We start from the raw sequence: 20,956 nt of genomic DNA on the forward strand, positions 1-20,956 counted from the left end.
CTTAAGTGCATTTTGGATTGGAGTTGGAGTATCTGTAATGAATATCTGAATATCTCCTAATCTTGAAACTATGCATACAGGATTTAAAAGGAATTGCCAAAGTGACTTCTCAAAAGGCCTTTGTTATGATGATCAACAGGTGCAACAAAGATCCATTCAGATACCCCAGTTGAATACTTAGTTTTACTTAACTGCATCAGTATCATTTTTCAGCTTGCACCAATTGTGATAATTCTTAAGCAGTTTTTTTTGGTGAATGTGTGTCTGTGGGGCACCCTGGGTTCTTTGGGCCAAAAGACCATGACATCCCTGAACACTATACATTAGGGCAGTCACAAGCAACTTACACTGTTATAGATCCATAGCAATGTTTGCTTGTCCTGAATTCTTAGACCTTGGCTGGCCATATTTGTGGGAAATGTCCATACAAACACACACTCACATCAGAAGGGAGGAAATGCCAACAAGGTTAAATGCCTAAGAAACCATTTCTCACATTCATCAAATTGCCAAAGTTTATATCCCAGGCTACTGTCTGAAGGCACATGAGGTCAGCACCCTGGTGAGTGCCTGGATGGGAGACCACCTGGAAACCATATGTAAGCTGCCTTGGGTTTCTATCACGAAAAGAAAGGCAGGGTATAAATGTAATAAATAAATAAATACATTTAATTGTTAATGTTTAATGGAAGAATAGGACAATTCTCATGATCCTTTGGGGGCTTGTTTCAAAGCAGGTTGATATTTTCTTTGTCAGTATGGTTTAAAGTTAAACTTGAAACTACTGTGGATTGACTGGCAGTGAATATAGGTTCTCTGTGAACTCAACAGAAATGATCGGGCTTCGTGGGAGGGTTGTGGGGAAGCACCTGCTTGCACATCGTCTGGGAATACAGTGAGCCATTGCTATGCTTTATCACCATATAGGTGAATTGGCCTTCGAAACCTAATTCATTCTGTGGTGAGAGATACAGAACACAAGATTAAATCACTTTGGAGGAAAAAAATACATTGGCAAGGTAAGCTGGTCTCCTGATGTAAGCCTGCACAAACTTATGATCTACCAAATCACAAGCAGTCCTTTAGCTATTTACTGAGTTCAGCCAGGTGCTTGAAATCTTAATCCAGTTTTGCAGTCCCAAGCAGACTGCAAAAATAAGAGGTGCAGGGGGGGAATGCAAGAAATATGGTTGTTTCTTGCACTTGTTTTTCTATTTGTTTTTCATTGTTGAAAGCCTTGTTCATTCCATTCATAAATGAATGATTTTCTTCTGGAAATAGGCTGGATAGGATAGGCTGCCTGCATTGAGATGCTGGAGTGGACTGTATTGTGGTGGTTACAGTCCTACTTGGATGGTCAGTTGTAGAAAGTAGAACTGAAGGATCATTGATCTATCCCTTGGCAGCCATGCTAAGGCAGGGATTCCCAACATTTTCGGCCCTGGGGGCATATGTGGAAATCTAAGGAACTCTGATGTTCACCACAATACCCATTTCACAGAAGAAAGACTGGTGATGCTCAGAACTCCTCCACAACAAATAAACACAGATTAAAAAATAATACACCCTAAACACAGCCAAACAAAAGCAAGTGAGAAGCGGCCTTGGTGAGTGCCAAGAAGGGTGGTGCCTGAGGATACTGTGGTGCCTAAAGGTGCCATATTAGGAACCCCAGTGCTACAGGCTTCCACAGGGCTGTTCTAACACCTGTATGATACCATTTGAGAGGTTATAGGAGATGTGGTCTGAGGTGTCACCAATACGTGGATGACATCCACCTCTATCTCTCCTTTTCATAAAATCCAGATGAGACAGCAGGTATTCTGAATCAGTATCTGGGTGCGATAATTGGTTAGGCCCAATAAGACAAGACTCAACCCAGTCAAACCAGAGGTGATTCATCTGCCCAGCTGAGTTGTGTTCAGTCTGGTTTGCAGGGGCTGCACTCCCTCTAAAAGACCAGGTTCATAGTTTGTGGGTCCATTAGGTTGATATACCAGTTGGGACTCTATCTGGACCTTTTTGACTTAGGGCGGTATATAAATAAAATAAAATAAATAAAATAAAATAAATAAAATAAAATAAATAACCTTGCTACAGTTATCTGTGCTCTGGTAACCTCTACTTTGGATCATTGCAATGCATTATATGTGGGGTTGTACCCAAGTATTATGCCAGGACTTTGCCATCTGCACTGGCTTCCAGTCCATTTCCAGGCCCAATTCAACATGCTGGTGTTAACCTTTAAAGCCCTAAACAGGGTGGAAGCCAGATTACCTGAAGGGTTGCCTCCTCTCACATATACTTACCTGAACCTTAATACCATCTTCTGGGGCCTTTCTCTCAGTTTTCCCACCAAATGAGGGGTGGCTACTAGAGAGAGAGCTTTCTCAGTGGTGGCTTCGTGGTTGTGGAATCCCCCCCCCATGCCTGAGGTATGATACTTTTGGTGTCAGGTTTTTCAATTTTAAAATTGTTTTGTGCTTTTTGTAGCCTTTGTACAGATGTCATTCTCTTTTGCTGATTTTATCCTGGTTTTATTCTGTTGCTAGTTTTGTTGTGTTTTAGAGTTCACACTTATGATATATTTTTGTATATTATTGTGGGTTTTTTACTTATAAATTGCCAGAGAACCTTGGTTATTGGGCAGGCGATAGCAAACAAACAAAGAGTAATGGATGTGCTTAGATTAAAGTGTTGGACTACGACCTGGGGGACCAGGGTTTGAATCCCCACACAGCCATGAAGCTCACTGGGTGACCTTGGGCCAGTCACTGCCTCTCAGCCTCAGAGGGAGGCAATGGTAAACCACCTCTGAATACTGCTTAGCATGAAAACCCTATTCATAGGGTCGCCATAAGTCAGAATCGAAGGCAGTCCATTATCATCATCATCATCAACTTTGACTAGATTATTTGCCCTGCATATATAATGTTTTCTAGAATATTTTTAATACAAATAACTTTAATGGAAATTTTAAAAGATTGCTTTGTAGCTTTGAACAACAGAATGGGATGGAAAAATCAAAGACACAAGAAATGATATCCTGGTGATATTGAAGCTGATGACAGGGCAACTTTTCCCCTAGACTAGTTTTTGACAAATCAATATGCAAGTCTCTCTGTTGCTAACCTCACTACGTGAACCCATATGGCAATCCACATGGCTAAGCACCATCCCTGCTCAACAGAGCATTATCAGTAGATGGTGCACGTGGCAGAAACTCCCTTTTCAGTTGGTGGGTAAAACTTGATTTTGCGTTGTCTTCTTACCTACAATGAACTTGCTTTTCCATCTGGTGAGATTTTCAGCTGTTTATGAATACAGCCATCACACACATCTAATAGCATTCTGAAATAGAAACCTTCCTTTTGATCCCTGATGTGTATTTAGAGTCCTATCATGTCACACTTTCTACAGCCCTTGCAAATCAATGCACAATTTCATACTGCCTCAAGCCTTGTCTTACACCCGCTTTCTATCCCTTTTGTAGGAAAGGAAAAAGTGGCCATTTTAGTCTCAGACTGATACCAACAATCACCTTGAACTCCAGTGTAACTTCTTTTTAAATCTTGTGTCAATACAGAAAATGGCATTTCATAAAAGTATGGAATCTAATACTGGCTACAGATGTAACCCCCTCCTCCCCCTGCCACAAGTCCTCTTTTGCACTGTTTTAAAGCATGACTCCAAGATTAATACTTTATATGAGTATATTATCATTCCATTTTATGGTTCTTAATCCATTCTGCATCAGTGAAGGGCCTCTTTCAAACTGCTTGTACAGGCGATTAAAACAAAATATTAAAACCCAGTGCTGTCCCCACTGAGCCCAATGCTTTATATTTTTACATCAGTTTCAGTAGAAGGCTTTGATTGTAACTCGATTTTATCCCTGCCTTTAATACAACAAATGTGAAAGTGTGAATCCTCCAGATATTCTGGTTATCCTTTAAAAAAGCCAAACTAGATTCAAGATTGCAGTTAGCATGCTTTCTGACTCCAAGACTTCAAACAGGGGAATTCCAAACAGAAATCTTAACCCAAAAGAATAACATGGAATATACATAGGACAGTTGCAAAGACAGAAGTGAACTTTGAGTACTTGGCCTGGTGCAGGTACATACTAATGTGTGTAGGTTCTGTATTCATTTAAACAGCTGGTTCTCATTCTTAATATGTGAAATGAGCCTATCTAAGGAACCATGAGCAATTTATAGGGGTGGAGAAGATAAATCAGCTCTTCCCTGATAATCTCCCAAGGTGTGGATTAGCAGCCGCTGGAGAGCTTATGCTACTCTTCCTAATGTGTGCACTGAAAGCAGTTTTTCCCCTCCTCTGCATTTTTTGTGAAGACAAATAGTTTTAGCAATTCACTGGATGCATCATCTATGTCTTCCGGATATTTAACTGCTAACTGGTTCTATTATCTACTCTCTCCTTTACCACCCCCACCAGTCATCTCCCATACATTAATCCATACCATGGGACAACATGACCCCACAACTCCCTTAATTTTCTCAGTACGTCCTGGGTGCCACTGTGCCACAGAAGTTAAACGCCTAATTAATCTATCTACATACCCTTAATTATCCTTTGGTCCACTAGGAGCAGAGTCCAAATCCAAGGTGAGGGAACAAGCAGAGCTAGGCTACTCAATTTGTCTGTTTTTGGTACACATAAGTGATGCTCTATACCAGAGACAGTGAACATGGTGCCCTCCAGATTTGTTGGATTCAAGCTCCCATCAGCCCCAGCCAATAGAGCATGACCAGATGATGGGAGCTGTAGTCCAACAATATCTGAGGGGCCAGAGGTTTCCCACCCCTGTTCTAACCATTTGTTTTTACCTTATGGAGGTTCACACAGACAACATTTTGAAAGCCCACTGCTGTTGTAAACTAACAATTTCAGCCTTTCAGTACTGTGGGAATTCTGTCCTCTCATTTGTCTACACATTTTGCATAGAGTGACTCTGGAATCCTTAAAATCACAACTTCCATCAGAAATAAAGGTCAATTCACCAGGTCATTTTCACACATGGAAGTCTATGAGATTACTTCTTCCAGCTGACTCAGTATATGTTGTATTCAACTTGCCAGAGTTCATGCGTGTGAAAAGCTTAGCATTGGTGAAAGTGGACAGAAGTCAACGCTGGCAAGGTTGACAGTGACACATGCTGAACTGGGTTATGTGAATTGGCCTTAAGTGTTCCTAGCATTCATTCTTTTTTCTTTTAAAGGGTAAATATATGCAGAGGCTTGCCTCATACAGTCTCCTATGTAATGCACACAAAGAGTTCTTGCATATGTGGCCTGTGTCAAGGAAAAATGCATGCAGATCTGGTTCCTCTATTCATATGAATGGGAACATCCTTTTGGGCAGCTCCATGAGTGCGCTGGTGCTCTACTTCCCAGCTACGTCCCTATCTGGACAGTGACGACCTCGCTTCAGTTGTTCATGCTCTGGTAACTTCTAGATTGGACTACTGCAACGCGCTCTACGTGGGGCTGCCCTTGAAGACTGTTCGGAAACTACAGCTAGTCCAGAATGCAGCGGCCAGATTGTTGACGCGGACCAGAAGGTCCGCTCATATAACACCTGTTCTGGCCCGTCTGCACTGGCTTCCTATTTGTTTTCGGGCTAGATTCAAAGTGCTGGTTTTGACCTATAAAGCCCTACACGGCATGGGACCGCAATACCTGGTGGAACGCCTCTCCCAGTATGAGCCTACCCGTACACTACGCTCAACATCTAAGGCCCTCCTCCGAGTACCATCCCATCGAGAGGCTCGGAGGGTGATGACTAGAACCAGGGCCTTTTCAGTAGTGGCCCCCGAACTGTGGAACAGTTTCCCTGATGAGGTGCGCCTGGCGCCGACGCTACTATCTTTTCGGCGCCAGGTGAAAACCTTTTTATACTCCCAGGCATTTTAAAGTGTATTTTAAACAGCATTTCCATATTTTGGATGTTGTTTGGTTCGTTATTGTTTGTTTGTTTGTTTTTTATTATTTATTGTATTTATTGTATTTATATATTGTGCTTGTTTTTATCTTTTTGTACACCACCCAGAGAGCCTTCGGGCTTAGGGCGGTATATAAATTAAACTAAATAAATAAATAAATACATGCAAGGCTCAGAATTCAGAGGGAACCTGGATGGAATCCCGGGTGGCGGCTGGAAACACTTTCTTACAGCTCTCAGTATTTATTTATTTATTTATTTATTTTATTTTATTTCATTTTTAAACCGCCCATAGCGAATAGCTCTCTGGGCGGTGTACAAAAGATTAAAAGTACAGAAATACAAAATATCACAATAAATAAACTGAAACAAAGAGATTTAAAATTGTAACATTAAACGCATTAAAATGCCTGGGAGCATAGCCAGGTCTTAACCTGGCGCCGAAAAGATAGAAGCGTCGGCGCCAGGCGTATTTCTTCGGGGAGGCTATTCCACAATTCGGGGGCCACTACAGAAAAGGCCCTAGATCGAGTAACTGTCCTCCGGGCTTCCCGATGGGTTGGTACCCGGAGGAGGGCCTTAGACGCTGAGCGAAGTGACCGGGTCGGTTCATAGCGGGAGAGGCGTTCCACAAGATACTGCGGTCCCACGCCGTGTAAGGCTTTATAGGTCAAAACCAGCACCTTGAATCTGACTCAGAAGCAAATAGGTAGCCAGTGCAAACGGGCCAGAACAGGTGTTATATGCGCTGACCGGCTGGTCCTCGTCAGCAGTCTGGCTGCTGCGTTTTGCACTAGCTGAAGCTTCTGAACTGTCTTCAAGGGCAGCCCTACGTAGAGCGCATTACAGTAATCCAACCTAGAAGTTACCAGAGCATGAGCAACTGAGGCGAGGTCATCCCTGTCCAGATAGGGGCGTAGCTGGGCTACCAACCGAAGGTGGTAGAATGCATTCCTTGCCACCGTGGCCACTTGCGCCTCCAGAGACAAGGAAGGATCGAAAAGAACCCCAAGACTACGAACCTGTTCCTTCAAGGGGAGTGTAACCCCATCTAGAACAGGGTAAGCATCCACCATCTGGGCAGGGAAGGCATTCACCAACAGTGTCTCAGTCTTGTCTGGATTGAGTCTCAGTTTATTAGCTCTCATCCAGTCCATTATCGCGGTCAGGCAGTGATTCAGCACATCCACAGACTCACCTGTAGAAGATGAAAAGGAGAAATAGAGCTGCGTGTCATCAGCGTACTGGTGGCAACGCACTCCAAAACTCCTGATGACGGCACCCAGAGGCTGCATGTAGATGTTAAAAAGCATGGGGGACAAAACCGACCCCTGAGGGACTCCACAATGGAGAGTCCAAGGAGTCGAGCAATGTTTCCCAAGTACTACCTTCTGGTGACGATCTACCAAGTAGGAGCGGAACCACTGCCAAGCAGTGCCTCCAACTCCCAACTCCGCGAGTCTCCCCAGAAGGATACCATGGTCGATGGTATCAAACACCGCTGAGAGATCAAGGAGAATCAACAGAGTCACACTCCCTCTGTCCCTCTCCCGACAAAGGTCATCATACAGGGCGACCAAGGCTGTTTCAGTGCCAAAACCAGGCCTAAAACCTAGCCTTGTAAGCTAGTTCTTCACTGCACTTTAAAAGGCATCTGCAATATATCTCGTATAATCTACATATGGTGAGACATACAGTAACTTTTCAAAACTCAGTTAAAGAAATATAAAGCAATATAATGCTTTGATCGGGGTTCATATCAGAGCTCAGTATCCTTTGGGGGTTGTGAGGGCTCCAGCACCACGGCAGGGCCTACCAAAATTACCTGCCTTGAGCCCCCATTTTATTACTCACCTCTCTCAGACTGGCACTAACCACCATTTAATGTCCTCACTATGCCCCTGATGTAACATCGCTCTGGAACATTATGGGAAATTAAAATGGCAGACAGGCCCATCCACTTGGCTCTGCTTGGAACACTGCTGCCCACATCTGCCTCCAGACAAGCTCATCAGGGGCCACTAATGGAGGGTCCACAGAGACACTTTGCCCAAGGACCCCTCAAACTTGGATCTAGCCCAGGCTTTGACCTCTGGCACATATAGTAGAGAGAAAAGTAGGAAGGTGCTTACATGTTTGTATTAGCAGTAGATGTCAGCCATTCCCCAGCTAAGCCAATGATATCAAGCCCTGTAGAAAGCTGGTTGAAAAAGCGAGGGTGACCTAGAAAAATGAATGGCATCAGCTTAAGGAAACATGTAAATATCTACATTGCTTCTATTTCTCTGAGGTTTCATATTGTTTTACCAGTTGCCCAAAAATCTGATTATACAAGATCTGATGCATAAAGTTATTTATGGGCTCCTCCTGGGAGGAAGGGCAGAATACAAATTAAATAATAAATAAATAACTTTCCTCAAACTAAAGATTCTAAATTATAGACTTATTTCCTAGTTGCATGGAGCAATAACAAACAACTAGGAAATAAGTCTATAATTTAGGTAGGTAGGAGAAGGAACACAGTAGCTAATTCCATGCATTTATCCATGCAGAGGAATTTGTGAGTCTAGAATGCATTAGCAATTTATGTGCATTAAAAAGAAGCTACAATAAATACGGATGGCTATGTGAATTAGGTTGCTCATTATATGGAAGGTACTTCTTCCCCTCCGCTCTTCATTAAGGCTGCAGTCCTATCCTCGCTTAGCTGGAATAAGCCCCACTGAATTCAATGGGAAGTACTTCTGACTTGGCATGTATAGGATTACACATATATAGGATTGCACTATAGTTGGCCCCATAGACAATGAATCACAAAGAGGTAGAAGAAGTTCTGGGATGTCCCATGCTTTATTTAGACTACAGATCTAGGAATGTTTGGACTGTATCTTCCATTATTATTGAAGCAGTCAAAAGTATAGCAGGCACATATTGTAGCATCTTTCAGTGCAGCATCCTGTTACAAAAACAAGACTTTGAGAACTCACATTTAGGGTAGCTGATTGCATATTTATAGTAGCTGTTTAAATGAGTGCCAACCCCTTTCTTATGGAAAATAATGACAACCTTCTGCTGTCAGTTAGGAACTAGAATTGTTGGCCAGATGTTGGAAGATTTGCTGCTGTACCACCCATCCTGACCCTTCTAGTCCATTGGATTAGCTGCAGTCAGAATGGCATTTGGCACAGTCCTGCCAGGGCTTAAACCAAATGGCACCCCTCCTCCCAGGTGAGGAGCATCCTTGGTACCCCCTCCCTATATTCAGCTTCTGAACACCTTGTTTTTTATTGCACTTGTATTCCGTTTCTCAACTTTCATGCACAATTTGTATGCACAATTTATCCCTACTATATAAGATGATAAATCTGTATTTCTGGATATGTAAATCTGTTTTTATTCATGCCATATGAATTTATTATGCTACTTGTTTCAAGAGTTTGAGTGGATGGTTGGGTAAAAAGCCCCTAATGGGCATACTCTGAGCCTAGCGCTCCTCTCCCCACAAGTCTAGCAGTCACCTGGCTCTAAATCTGATCTTTGAGCTGAGGGTGTCAGGCATGCTTGATTGAAGCCTGCAAAAACACAGTCATTATGGGAAGCAGTCTGGTCAAACTCCTCTTTGGAGGAGACAGAAGGCAGCCTCTATCTATCTTCTTTTTTAAACATCCTTTTACAAATGCAAAACATGAGGTCTCGATCTGACTAAAGTTAGTCACATATAAGGTGGTATTCAACGTTAGTCTACTCATAGTAACCCACTGAAGTTAACAGACATGACTAACAGGTTCATTAATTTTGATAGGTCTACTTTGAGTAGGATTATGTTGAATTCAATCCGTAACTCCTACTGAAATCTGCTAGACTAAGTTAATCACACCTGATTTGTCCTACAGTTGTAAGTGCTTGTTGTGGGTTAAAGTATTTTAGGAGCCTTGCTTCACAAAGCTCTTGTGCATGAAGGAAAAGCCTTTTCAGTATCTGTGACAAAACATCAAGGTTTCTATTTGAACATGTGGCCCTCCAGATGTTCTTGGACTACAGCTCCCATTACCTTCTAACTATTGGCCATGCTGGCAGGGGCTGAAGGAAACTGGAGTCCAACAACACCTGGAGGGCCACACATGTTAGCCATCCCTACATTAAAGGATTGTAAAGGCTGCAACTTTATGTACACTTCCCTAGGAATAAACTCCATTGAATAGAGCGGGGATTGATTCTGAGTAAACATACATTGGTTTGCTCTATAAATGTGAAAGTAGTGGACCATGCATTTTTTTAAAAGATCATGCTCTCTCCTTGAGCCCTACCTTGACAGAAACGACAATAATGAATGATTTTAAATTACAGAAGTATTTATTTTAGCTTAAATATTAGGAAACACTTTCCATCTGCAATGGGGACAAGCTGTGGAGGGGGGAGACTGTGGAATCTTCTTGCTTGGAAGTAAAGTAAAGCTTGAATAAGTATCTTTCTCTATAGTATGAGACTACATTACTCTTTATCTGCTCAGCTGCGAATACCCAGATCTTAAAGTAGTAACAGCATGGAGAATGTGATATGCCAATCTAGCTACAGCAGCATTCTGTGTAAGGCAATGGACAGATCCATTTCAATATGCTATATTGTATTCTCATTTTAGCACCCCACTATCAGATGATTCAATGGTGTCTGGTAAATCCTTCAAAATTACAGATAAATTAGATGTCTCATATGATGTTCTGTTTCAGAGCTGAGTGACATCATATGTGGTGACAGTGGCTGAGTTTAGCATAGCAATGCTGGCATGCTCTGCTATCATTGCAGCATGTCCTCAGTTTACACGTAACCCCATAAGCCATAATACCCAGGGCATGGTCTGAAGGCACAAGAGATTATGACCACCTTGCTGAAGCTAATCAGGTCTGTGTACGATCAGTGCATGGAGAGACTTCTTGAGAACCACATATATGCCACCTTGGATTCCATGATGGAAGAACTGGGGTATAAATGATGAGAGTTGTAGGCCAACAGCATCTGGTAGGCATCCTATTGGCTAATTCAACATTTTGCTTTCAGCATTGACCAATCAGATGTCTTTGGGAGCCTATGATGGAAATAACTGGCAATTGTTGTTAATTTGCAAATTCCATAATTAGGTTTAACCTGCATGATTATCCAGATGGGGCAAAGAGTAAAATGGGGAAAATGTGCCACGTACTAGGAAGTGCCGCCATAGTTCGTAGAATCAAATAAATCAAGCAATGGCTTAAGTAAGCTGAGTGGATCTGCCTACTTCTGCCTACTTCTCTCGCCTGCTTGGCTGATCACCAATCAGACTTGAGTGAAAATTACTTCCAAGCGTACCACATGCTGCCGGTCAGTTGAATGAGTGCCTTATGGAATGGGCACACTTGGCAACCCTCTGTCACAACCCCAGTTCTGCAGAATACGAGGAGGACTATGCCCTTTATTGCTGGGGTTCGTGAAGAGTTTGAAGGACACCAAGGCTATGGTCAGAGCTTTTATCAGTAGTATAGATTTCTAGCATTATAGATTTAAAGCATTTCAGGCACGCACACACACACACACCTTTCTTGAAACTTAAACACAAATTGGTCTGAGAAAACTCACAAATAAATGGGGAGGTTATGTTGGAAATTACATTCAATATCTTACTCAGAAATGATTTGGAAACAGGATACTCCTCTTGCTTGAGGAGCTATCAGTAGGGCTGCAAGCGTTCAATGATTCTAAGATTCCAAATCCCCCCTTCCTTTCTTTGCCTTTTGGCATTAAATGTCTTGGGAACATAAAGAAGAAAAACTGCAAATTCCATGTCATTTATGCCCTCATTTACCTAATGATATTGTTCCCTCGAGATACAGGAGGCTTGCATTTCATCAAGTGAAAGAGATTACGACTTTTCAAATGTGCATGTCTGGTCTGCCTACACCCAACACTGCAAAACGCCCATTTGAGTGACCAACGGAACTGCCAACAGCCTGCCTAATGTGGGCAATAAGGCAAGAGTCACTTCGAAAGGGAGGGAGGGGTGCTTCGGGCAGCATGCACACAAAGCACAGGCTGGCAGTCTGATCCTGTATGTGTTGGCTTGAAAACTGGATTGCCATGGCAGGCAGATTTCAGTGTCTGGCAGGCAGGGGGACGGACAGGGAGCTAAATCCATAGCCAAATTCAAAAGCCTGCTCTTGGATATACTGTCACTACTTTTTATACACTTCATAATATATCCACAGAGGTAGGTGCTCCTGGAAAATAGCCATATGTGGTGAGAAATGTGGGGAGACTTGCCTCATCTGCTATACTGATCCTCTCAGAAGCAAGTCCGTCTGAGTTCAGTGGGAATTGTGCTTAGGAAAGTGTGCCTAGAATCACAGCTGCTGTGAGGCCACATGCTTTCAGAAGCATCAGCATGACCCAGACCAGCTCTCTCTTTACTAGCAAACTAGCACAGCCTTTCCCAACTTTTGAGTTCCCAGATGTTGTTGGACTCCAACTCCCATCAGCCCCAGCCAGCATGCCCACTGGTCTGGAATGCAGGGAACTATAGTCCAGCAACATCTGGGGACACAAAGGTTGGGAAAGGCTGAACTAGCACACCAAGCTTAAAACATATTTGTTGAGAATATGCGTCACTGAAACCAGCAGGAATGACGTCAAAATTAAACTTGCACTCAGTATGAAAGTATAAGGCAGCTGTTCTTTTCTTTTTGGAAATATGAGAGATATGAAGATGATTCCTTTAGCCCAGGTCAAGAAAGACCTTTGTCCCTCCTAGTAGCATTGTCTCCTCTCTTGTGCAGCACAAGTGTACGGAAAGTAAATTGGGAGGGATCTACCAATAAATCTTTGTGATTTACAGTAGATCGGATGGCAAGGGCTTCTGTGAATGGTCCAATTGCAACAATGAAAATGCTTGCTTTGCCCCTTCTTAAAAATAATACTTGGGGGGGAGGAGAACCAGGAGTGAACTGTTTGTGTGAAAGGGTTTATCAGTTTGGTTCTGGTGGTGATCACAAATTTCACCGCTGAGTATATACTCAGAGGCCCTTTGTTCCTTACTTCTGAGAGTACATTGTGGCCTGGATGAGTCACTGTTTTGCAGTTTGCTCTGGATAGTGGTCCTCAGGGTTCATGTAAAACGAAGTGAATTTTGCAAGCCTCAAGTCTGTCCATCCTTATAAAGTATCTGAGAGGTGGTCAAACTGAAGTGCCAGAAAGACTAAACCTGGGCACCAGATAATTTTATTTTGGGGAGCTTCAGCAGACTAATTTTGTTTCCAAACCCAGAATCTAATTTATTACCAAAGCTGGGTGAGGGCAAGTTAGTTCTCAGGTCCAATTAGCTGGCAACTGCAGTGAGAAATATCCCTTTCCCTTAACGCTGTAAGGCATGACTGGTTTGCAGATGTCCTCTTTAGGAGATCTGAGGGGCTCAACTGACCCCCTCCATTCCAGATCACATGTGAGTGTTCTTTAGGAAAAGGGCGGGAAACCTATGGCCCTCCAGAACTTGTTACACTCTGACTTCCATCAGCCCCAGCCAGCAGAGCCAATAATCAGGGGTGATGAGAGTTGTGGTCCAAGAACTTCTGGAAGGCCAACAGGTTAGCTATTCCCACCTTAGGAACACCTAGGCCAAAGCTCATTGATTCTACACTCTGAGGGTATAATCCTAAGTGAATACAGAAACTTTCTGTGGAACTTACTTTACTCCTCAGTAAACATACTTAGGATGGCTCTGTGAGTGACTATCATGATAAACTGTTAAATGGTCTGTGTATTTGGTTTTGTATACCAACACCACAACTTATAAACAAAAAAAGGAATTGTTTGATCCGTGTTGACAATACTGCTACACAGCATAACCCTAAGCATGTTTACTCAATGGTTCGCACCACTATGTTCAATGGGGCATATTCAGTATGCATAGGATTCCAGCCATAGTTCTTAAGAGGTATACAGAAAAAATAATCACAGCAAATTATCTTCAAATACATTGCAGTTCAGTCCTGTTTATACCCACAAAGTCCTGCCCAAATAGATGTCTCATAGCACCCAGAAATGAAGACTTGAGCTGCCAGGAAGAAGGATTTCTATACTTGTGCAGAATATGTGTTAAACAGAGACACAAAGAGTTGGGAGTTTAGTTGTGAAGAGTTCACTTACTTCTCTCTCCCCTCTCCACCCTGTTTTCCTTTTCTGTCATGTCTTTCTAGGTTGCAAGCTGAGGGTAGGGATTAGGGTTTTTTAATTGATTTGTAAAGAGCTCTGGGAGATTTTCTGGCTGAAGACCAGGGTATATATGTTTTCAGTGAGAGTGAATGATTGACTCTATGTGCACATGGACATCAAGAAGAAACTATGCCCAGGTAAGCATTGGATAGCTTGTTCTATGCCCTCGCAGCTTCAAACATACACTCCAGGACCAGGCCAGCAGAGATTCTTTTATTTATTATTACATTATTTAGATATGGCATTTCTTCCATGATGGAACTCAAGGTGGTATACATGTGGTTCCCAAGTAGTCTCCCATCCAGGCAGTGGTCAGACCCAAACCTGCTTGGCTTCAGCCAGGGTGCTGCAAATTGTCTGCCTTCTGACCAGAGCCTGGGAAAGGCCCTTGCAGCATCTCCGCCCCCCTTCTTTTGTACAAACCCTCAGGGCATCCTCTCACCTGTCCTGACTCCATATTTGAGTGTGTCCCTGCAGTCCACCAGGATCTGCTCAAGTGACTCGGGGTTGTCAGAGAGCTCAAGGTTGAAGCCTTCCATGCCTTCCAAGAGCTGGTGTGGGTGGTGGAAGTCCAGGACCTTGGTGGACCTGTCAAAGGTCTTCCTCACATATGCCAGGAGAATGTCCACCACCTCCAGAAGGAACTGCACAGTCTGCTCCTCACCATTCTTGGCTGGCAGCAAATCTGAGGAAGGAACCAATAAAAAACCAACCCTGTTAGGGAAGGCAGCAAGAGAATTTGCAGGCTCCTTCCACGCACTTCATCCTCTGTTGCCAGGTTACTCTTAAGCACAGGTTTATTGACAGTACATTTTATATCCTGGCTTTTCTCCAAGGAGCACAGAATCCCACCCCATTCCTCTGTTATCTTCTCAACAACCCTGTGAGAAAGGTTATGCTGAGAAAGTGAGTGACTGGCCAGAAATCACACACCAAACTTTTGACCAAGTGTGGCTTTGAACCTGGGTCTCCCCAGCTCAACACTAAAAATGCTTCACTGCACTGGCTCTCTTTTGCTTCACATTAATTAATCCAGAAGAGCTGCTACTAGCACCACCATTACCCAATGTGTATACGTAAGACCCCTAGTAAACATGGATTAGTTATGCCTCCACACCTTTGATGCTCAAGAACAGGGTGGCTAAGAGGGTAAATGGATGGCATTTTTCCATCTTTGCGCTGCATGCTGGGGAGAGATGTGGAGATTGTATTTATTTATTATTAAGTTTATATTCCTTCTTGCTTCCCTGGGCCCCTTCTGAGAGGAAGGGCAGGATATAAACTGAATAACATAAATAAGGAAATAATCCCACCCTTCCTTCCAGGAGGAGCCTAGGACAGCAAACAAATGATAAAACACTGAAAACTTCTATAAAACATCTTAAAAACAAAATGTCTTTAAGAAAATCTTTTTTAAAAACCCTTTAAAACATCTTAAAAACAATTCCAATATAGATGCAGACTGGGACAAGGCCTCTACTTAAAAGGCTTGTTGGAAGAAAGAGGAGAATTCTGATTCATATTAGTACTTATGAGTGCAAAACCAGAATGTGGGAGTTACTGTCTGGATTACTTTAACCCAGACTCTAGCCCTACCTACCCATAAGGTTACCAGTTTTTTTTTCCCCTGGCAGGACTCCTGTACCTTTCACTGATGGAAGGCAGGTAAAAACTTCATGAAATGAAGCTTTGCTCATTACTGTGTCTAGAGAACATAGAAAGTTAGCTTTAAAGTCAGACCACTGGGTCCAGCTTGTCGGAATATGGTTCAACTTGAACAGGTGGGTTGGGTCTGCGTGGGGTTAGAACGGACACCCAAAGTTCACTAAGGTGGCTTTTGCTACTCTGCAGTACAGCTAGTGGCAATATTGTGGACATTGACTGGAGTATTTCTGATGCTGCGGATTCAGCTTAGAACCTTTGGCATGCAAGGAGCGTGCTTGTCACATAGCTGCTGAAGGCACCAGTTCCCTGGCTGAAAATCATTTGGCAAGCCTATCCCAGGTCCGCCACCAGTAGCAGCAAGTGGAGAGAGCATTAAGAGAGAGAAGGGTTTGCCTACTGGCCTTCTTCCTGTTGCAAAGTGATTATAGCAAGAAGAATCCTGTCACAGGAGGGATAAAAACCCATCTCAGTTCTCCCCCAGATTTCTTGTGCATCAGTGTCATCCTGGGCTCCAAACAGCAACTTTCCTTCCTAGAGGCAGCTCTAAAAAGTGCCTGCTATAGTGATCCATTCCAGCAGACATTCTTCCAGTAGTTAAAAGAGATAGAAACCAGATCCTGGACCTTGCCTGTACAGATTGCTGACAACTGTTCTGCCCATCAGCCTCTCAGTGAATGCACTTGTCCTCCATTTAATGCAGGATCCACCAATGCAGCACCCAAGGAGGCCTTCATTGGTGTCGATGGGCAGGGCCCCAGACTCTGAGCTTTCTTTTAAAAAAAGAAACAAGCCTATAGCCCTCCTAAAAAGAATGTTATAAAGCAAAATGTACAGGTACCCTTCTGATTTCTGTGAAATGAGGCAGTCTGGCTGCCCTTGCCATCAGTATTCTTAGTCAATAATTAAAGTCTGAGCTGTGATTGATAAATGGGTTGTTTGGACACCAGGCAAAATGAATCCCTGGCGTCCTAAACAGCTGCTGTTTTCCTCTCCCCTTTAGTGTACTTTTCCTACTTTTTCTTACTTTTCTGGTCCTGACTCTCTATAGCTTGCCCTTCCTTTTTCCTTAGCAACCAGGATGAATCTTCCCTGTGGTGGGTTCGTCGGAGGTCAGGTAGTCCCTACAAGTTATTTTCTGAAAATACTACTACACAATAAGTGTGGGTGGATGTTATAGAATCCCCCCTCCCCCTAAAAGGCAACTGTGAAAACTTTGCAGAGAGGCTTAGGTATGTCTCTTGCTAAAGACCAGGGACTCTTTAAGAATTCACTGTATAGTTAACTTACAGTACAATGGTATATAGGTCTACAAAAGTAAATCTCTTTGTATTTAATGGAACTTACTGTCAAGTAAGTGAGTACAGGATGGAAGCCTAAGCTTTGATTTAGGGTTGGCATGGGGGGGGACAGGGTTCTTGTGCCTTTAACAACTATATAGCAGGCAGAAATTATACAGGTTAAGCCTTTTCAAGTATGGAAATACAATTATGGGAAAAGTTTCACCATAACAGTACTCTTTTTAATTTTGTGTTATGTTTCCCTCCCCCCATGGCAGCCATGTTGTATTTTGCCTTGCCCCCCATGGCAGCCATTTTGTTACTGCCACACTCAGCACTCTCTCAAAATTTGAAATGTGCCCACTATTAAAAAGTGGTTGGCAACCTCCGATTTAATGCTTCTGTTTTCAATGGAATGTTTCACTGAAAAAAGTGTGGCATGAGCCCAAAACACATGCACCCACTATCTGCTTTATATGGCTTTTGGGCTCCCTTTGGGAGGAAGAGTAAGATACAAATTTACTTATCAAAATAAATGACCTGGGGCTCTGCTCCAACTACACGAAGAACAATGCAAAATAACATCTTAACATAGTGCCTTAAAAACGAACAGATTTACCACGGCGTAAGATTTCATGGTCTAACCAGAGGCTACTTGGTCAGAGGCACGGAGTGTTGTATTCAGTCTCTCAGATTATATATTATACACTGGGGGAGGGGAGAAAGGATGATGAAGCCACTTGCTGAATTTCTGCATGTTACAAAGTTATTAAAGACACAGGAATCCAGTCAGGATAGTTAGACAGAGACACAGAGTGCTGTTCTTGTGGAACTCTGGCTCCACTGTTTTCAATATTTCCTTTCATACTCAAGAACAGACTGAAGATATTATTTCTTGTGTCTGAGGTGGGGCTGCAGTTCCCAAAACCTTGTGCCATGACAAATCTATTAGTCTTTAGGGTGCCTTGAGGTTCCTTTCTGTTTTGCTACAACAAACTAAGATGATTGAAAGAGAAGTGTCTTTGAGCATGAACAGAGTGCGCATGTGCATGGTTACAGCAGACAGCAGCTTTTTGGCCACTGAGAGTATATTGCCTGCTGAACAGATTGAGTCAGAGGCTACAGTGTCACCAGATGAGGCACTGGATTAGGTTCATGGCTCTGAGCCTGAGGCTGGAGACCCCTAACTTGAGGCTGGCAGGCAGGAGCTTGCTGAGTCAGATCCTGCAGCACTGGGGTCCATAGAACCAGAGCTGAGACTCTCATGGCCACTTTCCCCTGGACAGGAGGAAGGGAGTGCCTGCTAGGCTACCTCATCATGTCAACAGCATGGGAAGAGCAGCAGGCAGGAGTCCACGGATTGAAGGAGAAGTGCCCATCTATAGGGTAGAGAAGGTTGGCCCTTTATAAGTCCCTAGCACTCCAACCAAGTGGACAAGAGAAACAGACTGGAGGCAGAGGCTCAAAAGGCCTCCTCCAGCCCTTGATGAATGAAAGTTGCTCCGTAGGAGCTCTCCTTCACCAAACCTTCAGGTGCACCACTAGCATGCAGGGCTCAATTCCTGAAAGCCCTGACAAAGTAAGAAAATGCCTCTGCTTGCAAGCAGAGTGCATTTTCCTTCACTTTCTACTGAGTGACCACAGGCCTATCCTCACACCTGAGCTTAGTGGGGGCTGCTAGCTAAGAGCCCTGCCAGATCAGAATTGAAGTCCATCTAGCTTTCCATCCTTTATCCAGCAGGGCTGTGGCCAGTCAGATGCCTCCAGGGAAGCCCATAAAAGCAAAGCATGAAGGCAACAGTCCCAATTGTGTACCCTTCCAAACAACTGCTGTTACTGCCTCTGCGCATGGAAGCTTCACTTAGGTATGGTGGCTAACACCCATTGATAAACAAATCCTCCATGAACTTTGCCCAGTAATCTCGTGCTTATCACACTCTAAAGCTGCCATCCTAACCCTGCTTACCTGAGAGTACTTCTTAAATAGCCACGGTTGGGGTTGCAGCCTCAGCCAGTGGCCATCACCAGAGCTTGCAGCTGTGATTCTCACCAGTGCATTGTTCTATTTGGATTGGAGAAGGACTTCCCTTTGCCAGTCTTGATGATTCTCCTGCCAATCCAGCTTCATTGGATGACCCCAAGATTAAGTAGCAGGAAAAAGTGTGTGTGTGTGTGGGACACTTTCTTTCTCCACTCTGCATAGTTTTCCAACGGCACAAGCGCAACCATGTCCGCTCAGAATTGTCCTATTGAATTCAGTAGGCTTACTCCCACCTAAGTGGGTTTAGGATGGCAGCCTTTAAACCTCCATCCTGGTAGTCACCTCTCTCCCTCTTCCCCTGCTCCCTCTAAATATTGGGGAAGGGCCATCGCTGAGCGGTAGGGCATCTGCTCGGCGTGCAAAGACCCCAAGTGCAAGCAGGGTGGCGTCTCCAGGGCGGGCTGGGAACCCCGGAGAGCCGCTGCCACAACTTCCTATCTCTCTTCCCCCCTTTCCTTGTAGGGAAAGCTCCGGAGGGCCGGCGGTTTCTTTTCAGAAAGGAAGGGGGCCCCTGGGAAGAAGGAGGAGCGGCAGGATTTTATTTACCCCTGGCGTAGAGGTTGGAGAAGTCGGTCTCGGTCCGCCGGAACCGGGCTTCCTTCTCGCTGTTCCCGCAGGCCAGCAGGTTCTTGGAAGATTGCCTTTCCTTGAGCGCGCTCACCAGCCGGCTTTTCTCTTCCAGGCTGTTGTTCCTTTGCAAGAACCCTACAGCGTCAGGGCAAGGCGGACAGGTCAGAGGCGGCTCGATCTCGCTTCCCAGCATCTTTCAAGCAACGGGGGGGGGGGGAGGAATGCCAACAAGGGGGCGAATCAACACAGCCCAACGCGCGCGCCCCCCTTCCCCAGCCTGGTTCCTGCTAAGAGCCCACCGCCGTTTCCATAGTGGGGCTGGTTCTGGCGGATTTCCCCTCAGGGGTCAGGGAGGGAGAGTATTTATGGGGGAAGGCCAATGGCCCAGAGGAGGGAGTGCTCAAAGGATATCGGGTGCAAAAAGCCAGTCAGGCAAGGACAAGAAGGGGGGAGGGAGCAACGAGCTCGCGCATTTTCCTCATTTAGGGCAGTGGCAAATCCTTAGCAAGTCGGTCGGACAGATTCCACGCCAGTACTACTCAGAGCCACCAAAAAGAGGGCGATCGGGACAAATCAACGGCATGACGGCAAGCAGCCCCGCCCCACTACCCCCGTCCCACTACCCCCGTCCCAACGACGAAGTTTTATGGGCCTCAGACTAGAGCAGGCAGCGAGAGTTCAGGCTGCTGAAACTGAGACCGGGGCCTCTGACGGGGGGGGGGGGACGACGACAAAAAAAAGAGAGACTTTGTTTTTGGAATGCCAGCAGAAACAACAGTCCCCTCCAAAACAGCAAACCCTGGAAGATATTCCCTTCCTCGCCTCCCCTGCAGCTACTTTTAAGCCTCCCTGGCTTTGTGGGCAGCCCTGGAATACACAGCAGGGCACAATGATAAAAAAGAGTGGGTGTGAGAGCATGTGCAGAGTGCATATCCTCTTGCTCCTCCCCAAGCCGGAATTCTAAGAGCTCTCAAGCACGGCGAGGCTCCCGCACTTCTCCTTTTCAATCAGTTTACTCTGCCTCCTGTCTGGGAAAGAAGATTCAGATTCGCATTGGATTTCGGGGAGAAAATTTACAGAGGAATTCTATAGGTTTAGTTGGAAGTAAGCCGCTCTGGATGCCTAAGAATGAAAACTTACCGTGCAGTCCTATGCATATCTACTCAGAAGTAGGTCCCATTGAGCTCAATAAGACTTACCCCCA

General features: G+C 44.4%; 1 protein-coding gene across 3 annotated transcripts in view; it reads right to left on the reverse strand.

Moving 5' to 3' along the window:
* The window catches only part of GAD1 (glutamate decarboxylase 1), a 68,949-nt gene that overhangs the window by 34,817 nt on the left and 13,176 nt on the right, over positions 1-20,956 (reverse strand). For 2 of the 3 annotated variants that reach the window (XM_061608522.1, XM_061608524.1), the window contains 3 exons: positions 19,729-19,887; positions 14,642-14,884; positions 8,097-8,187 (listed from right to left, as the gene is read on the reverse strand). In XM_061608522.1, coding sequence (XP_061464506.1) covers positions 8,097-8,187; positions 14,642-14,884; positions 19,729-19,887 — 493 coding nt within the window. Of the gene's footprint in view, positions 1-8,096; positions 8,188-14,641; positions 14,885-19,728; positions 20,325-20,956 lie in introns of those variants that run through there. The other variant, XM_061608523.1, reaches the window with a different exon arrangement.

The sequence above is a fragment of the Rhineura floridana genome, chromosome 2 (assembly GCF_030035675.1).
Source record: "Rhineura floridana isolate rRhiFlo1 chromosome 2, rRhiFlo1.hap2, whole genome shotgun sequence".
Lineage (NCBI taxonomy): Eukaryota > Metazoa > Chordata > Lepidosauria > Squamata > Rhineuridae > Rhineura > Rhineura floridana.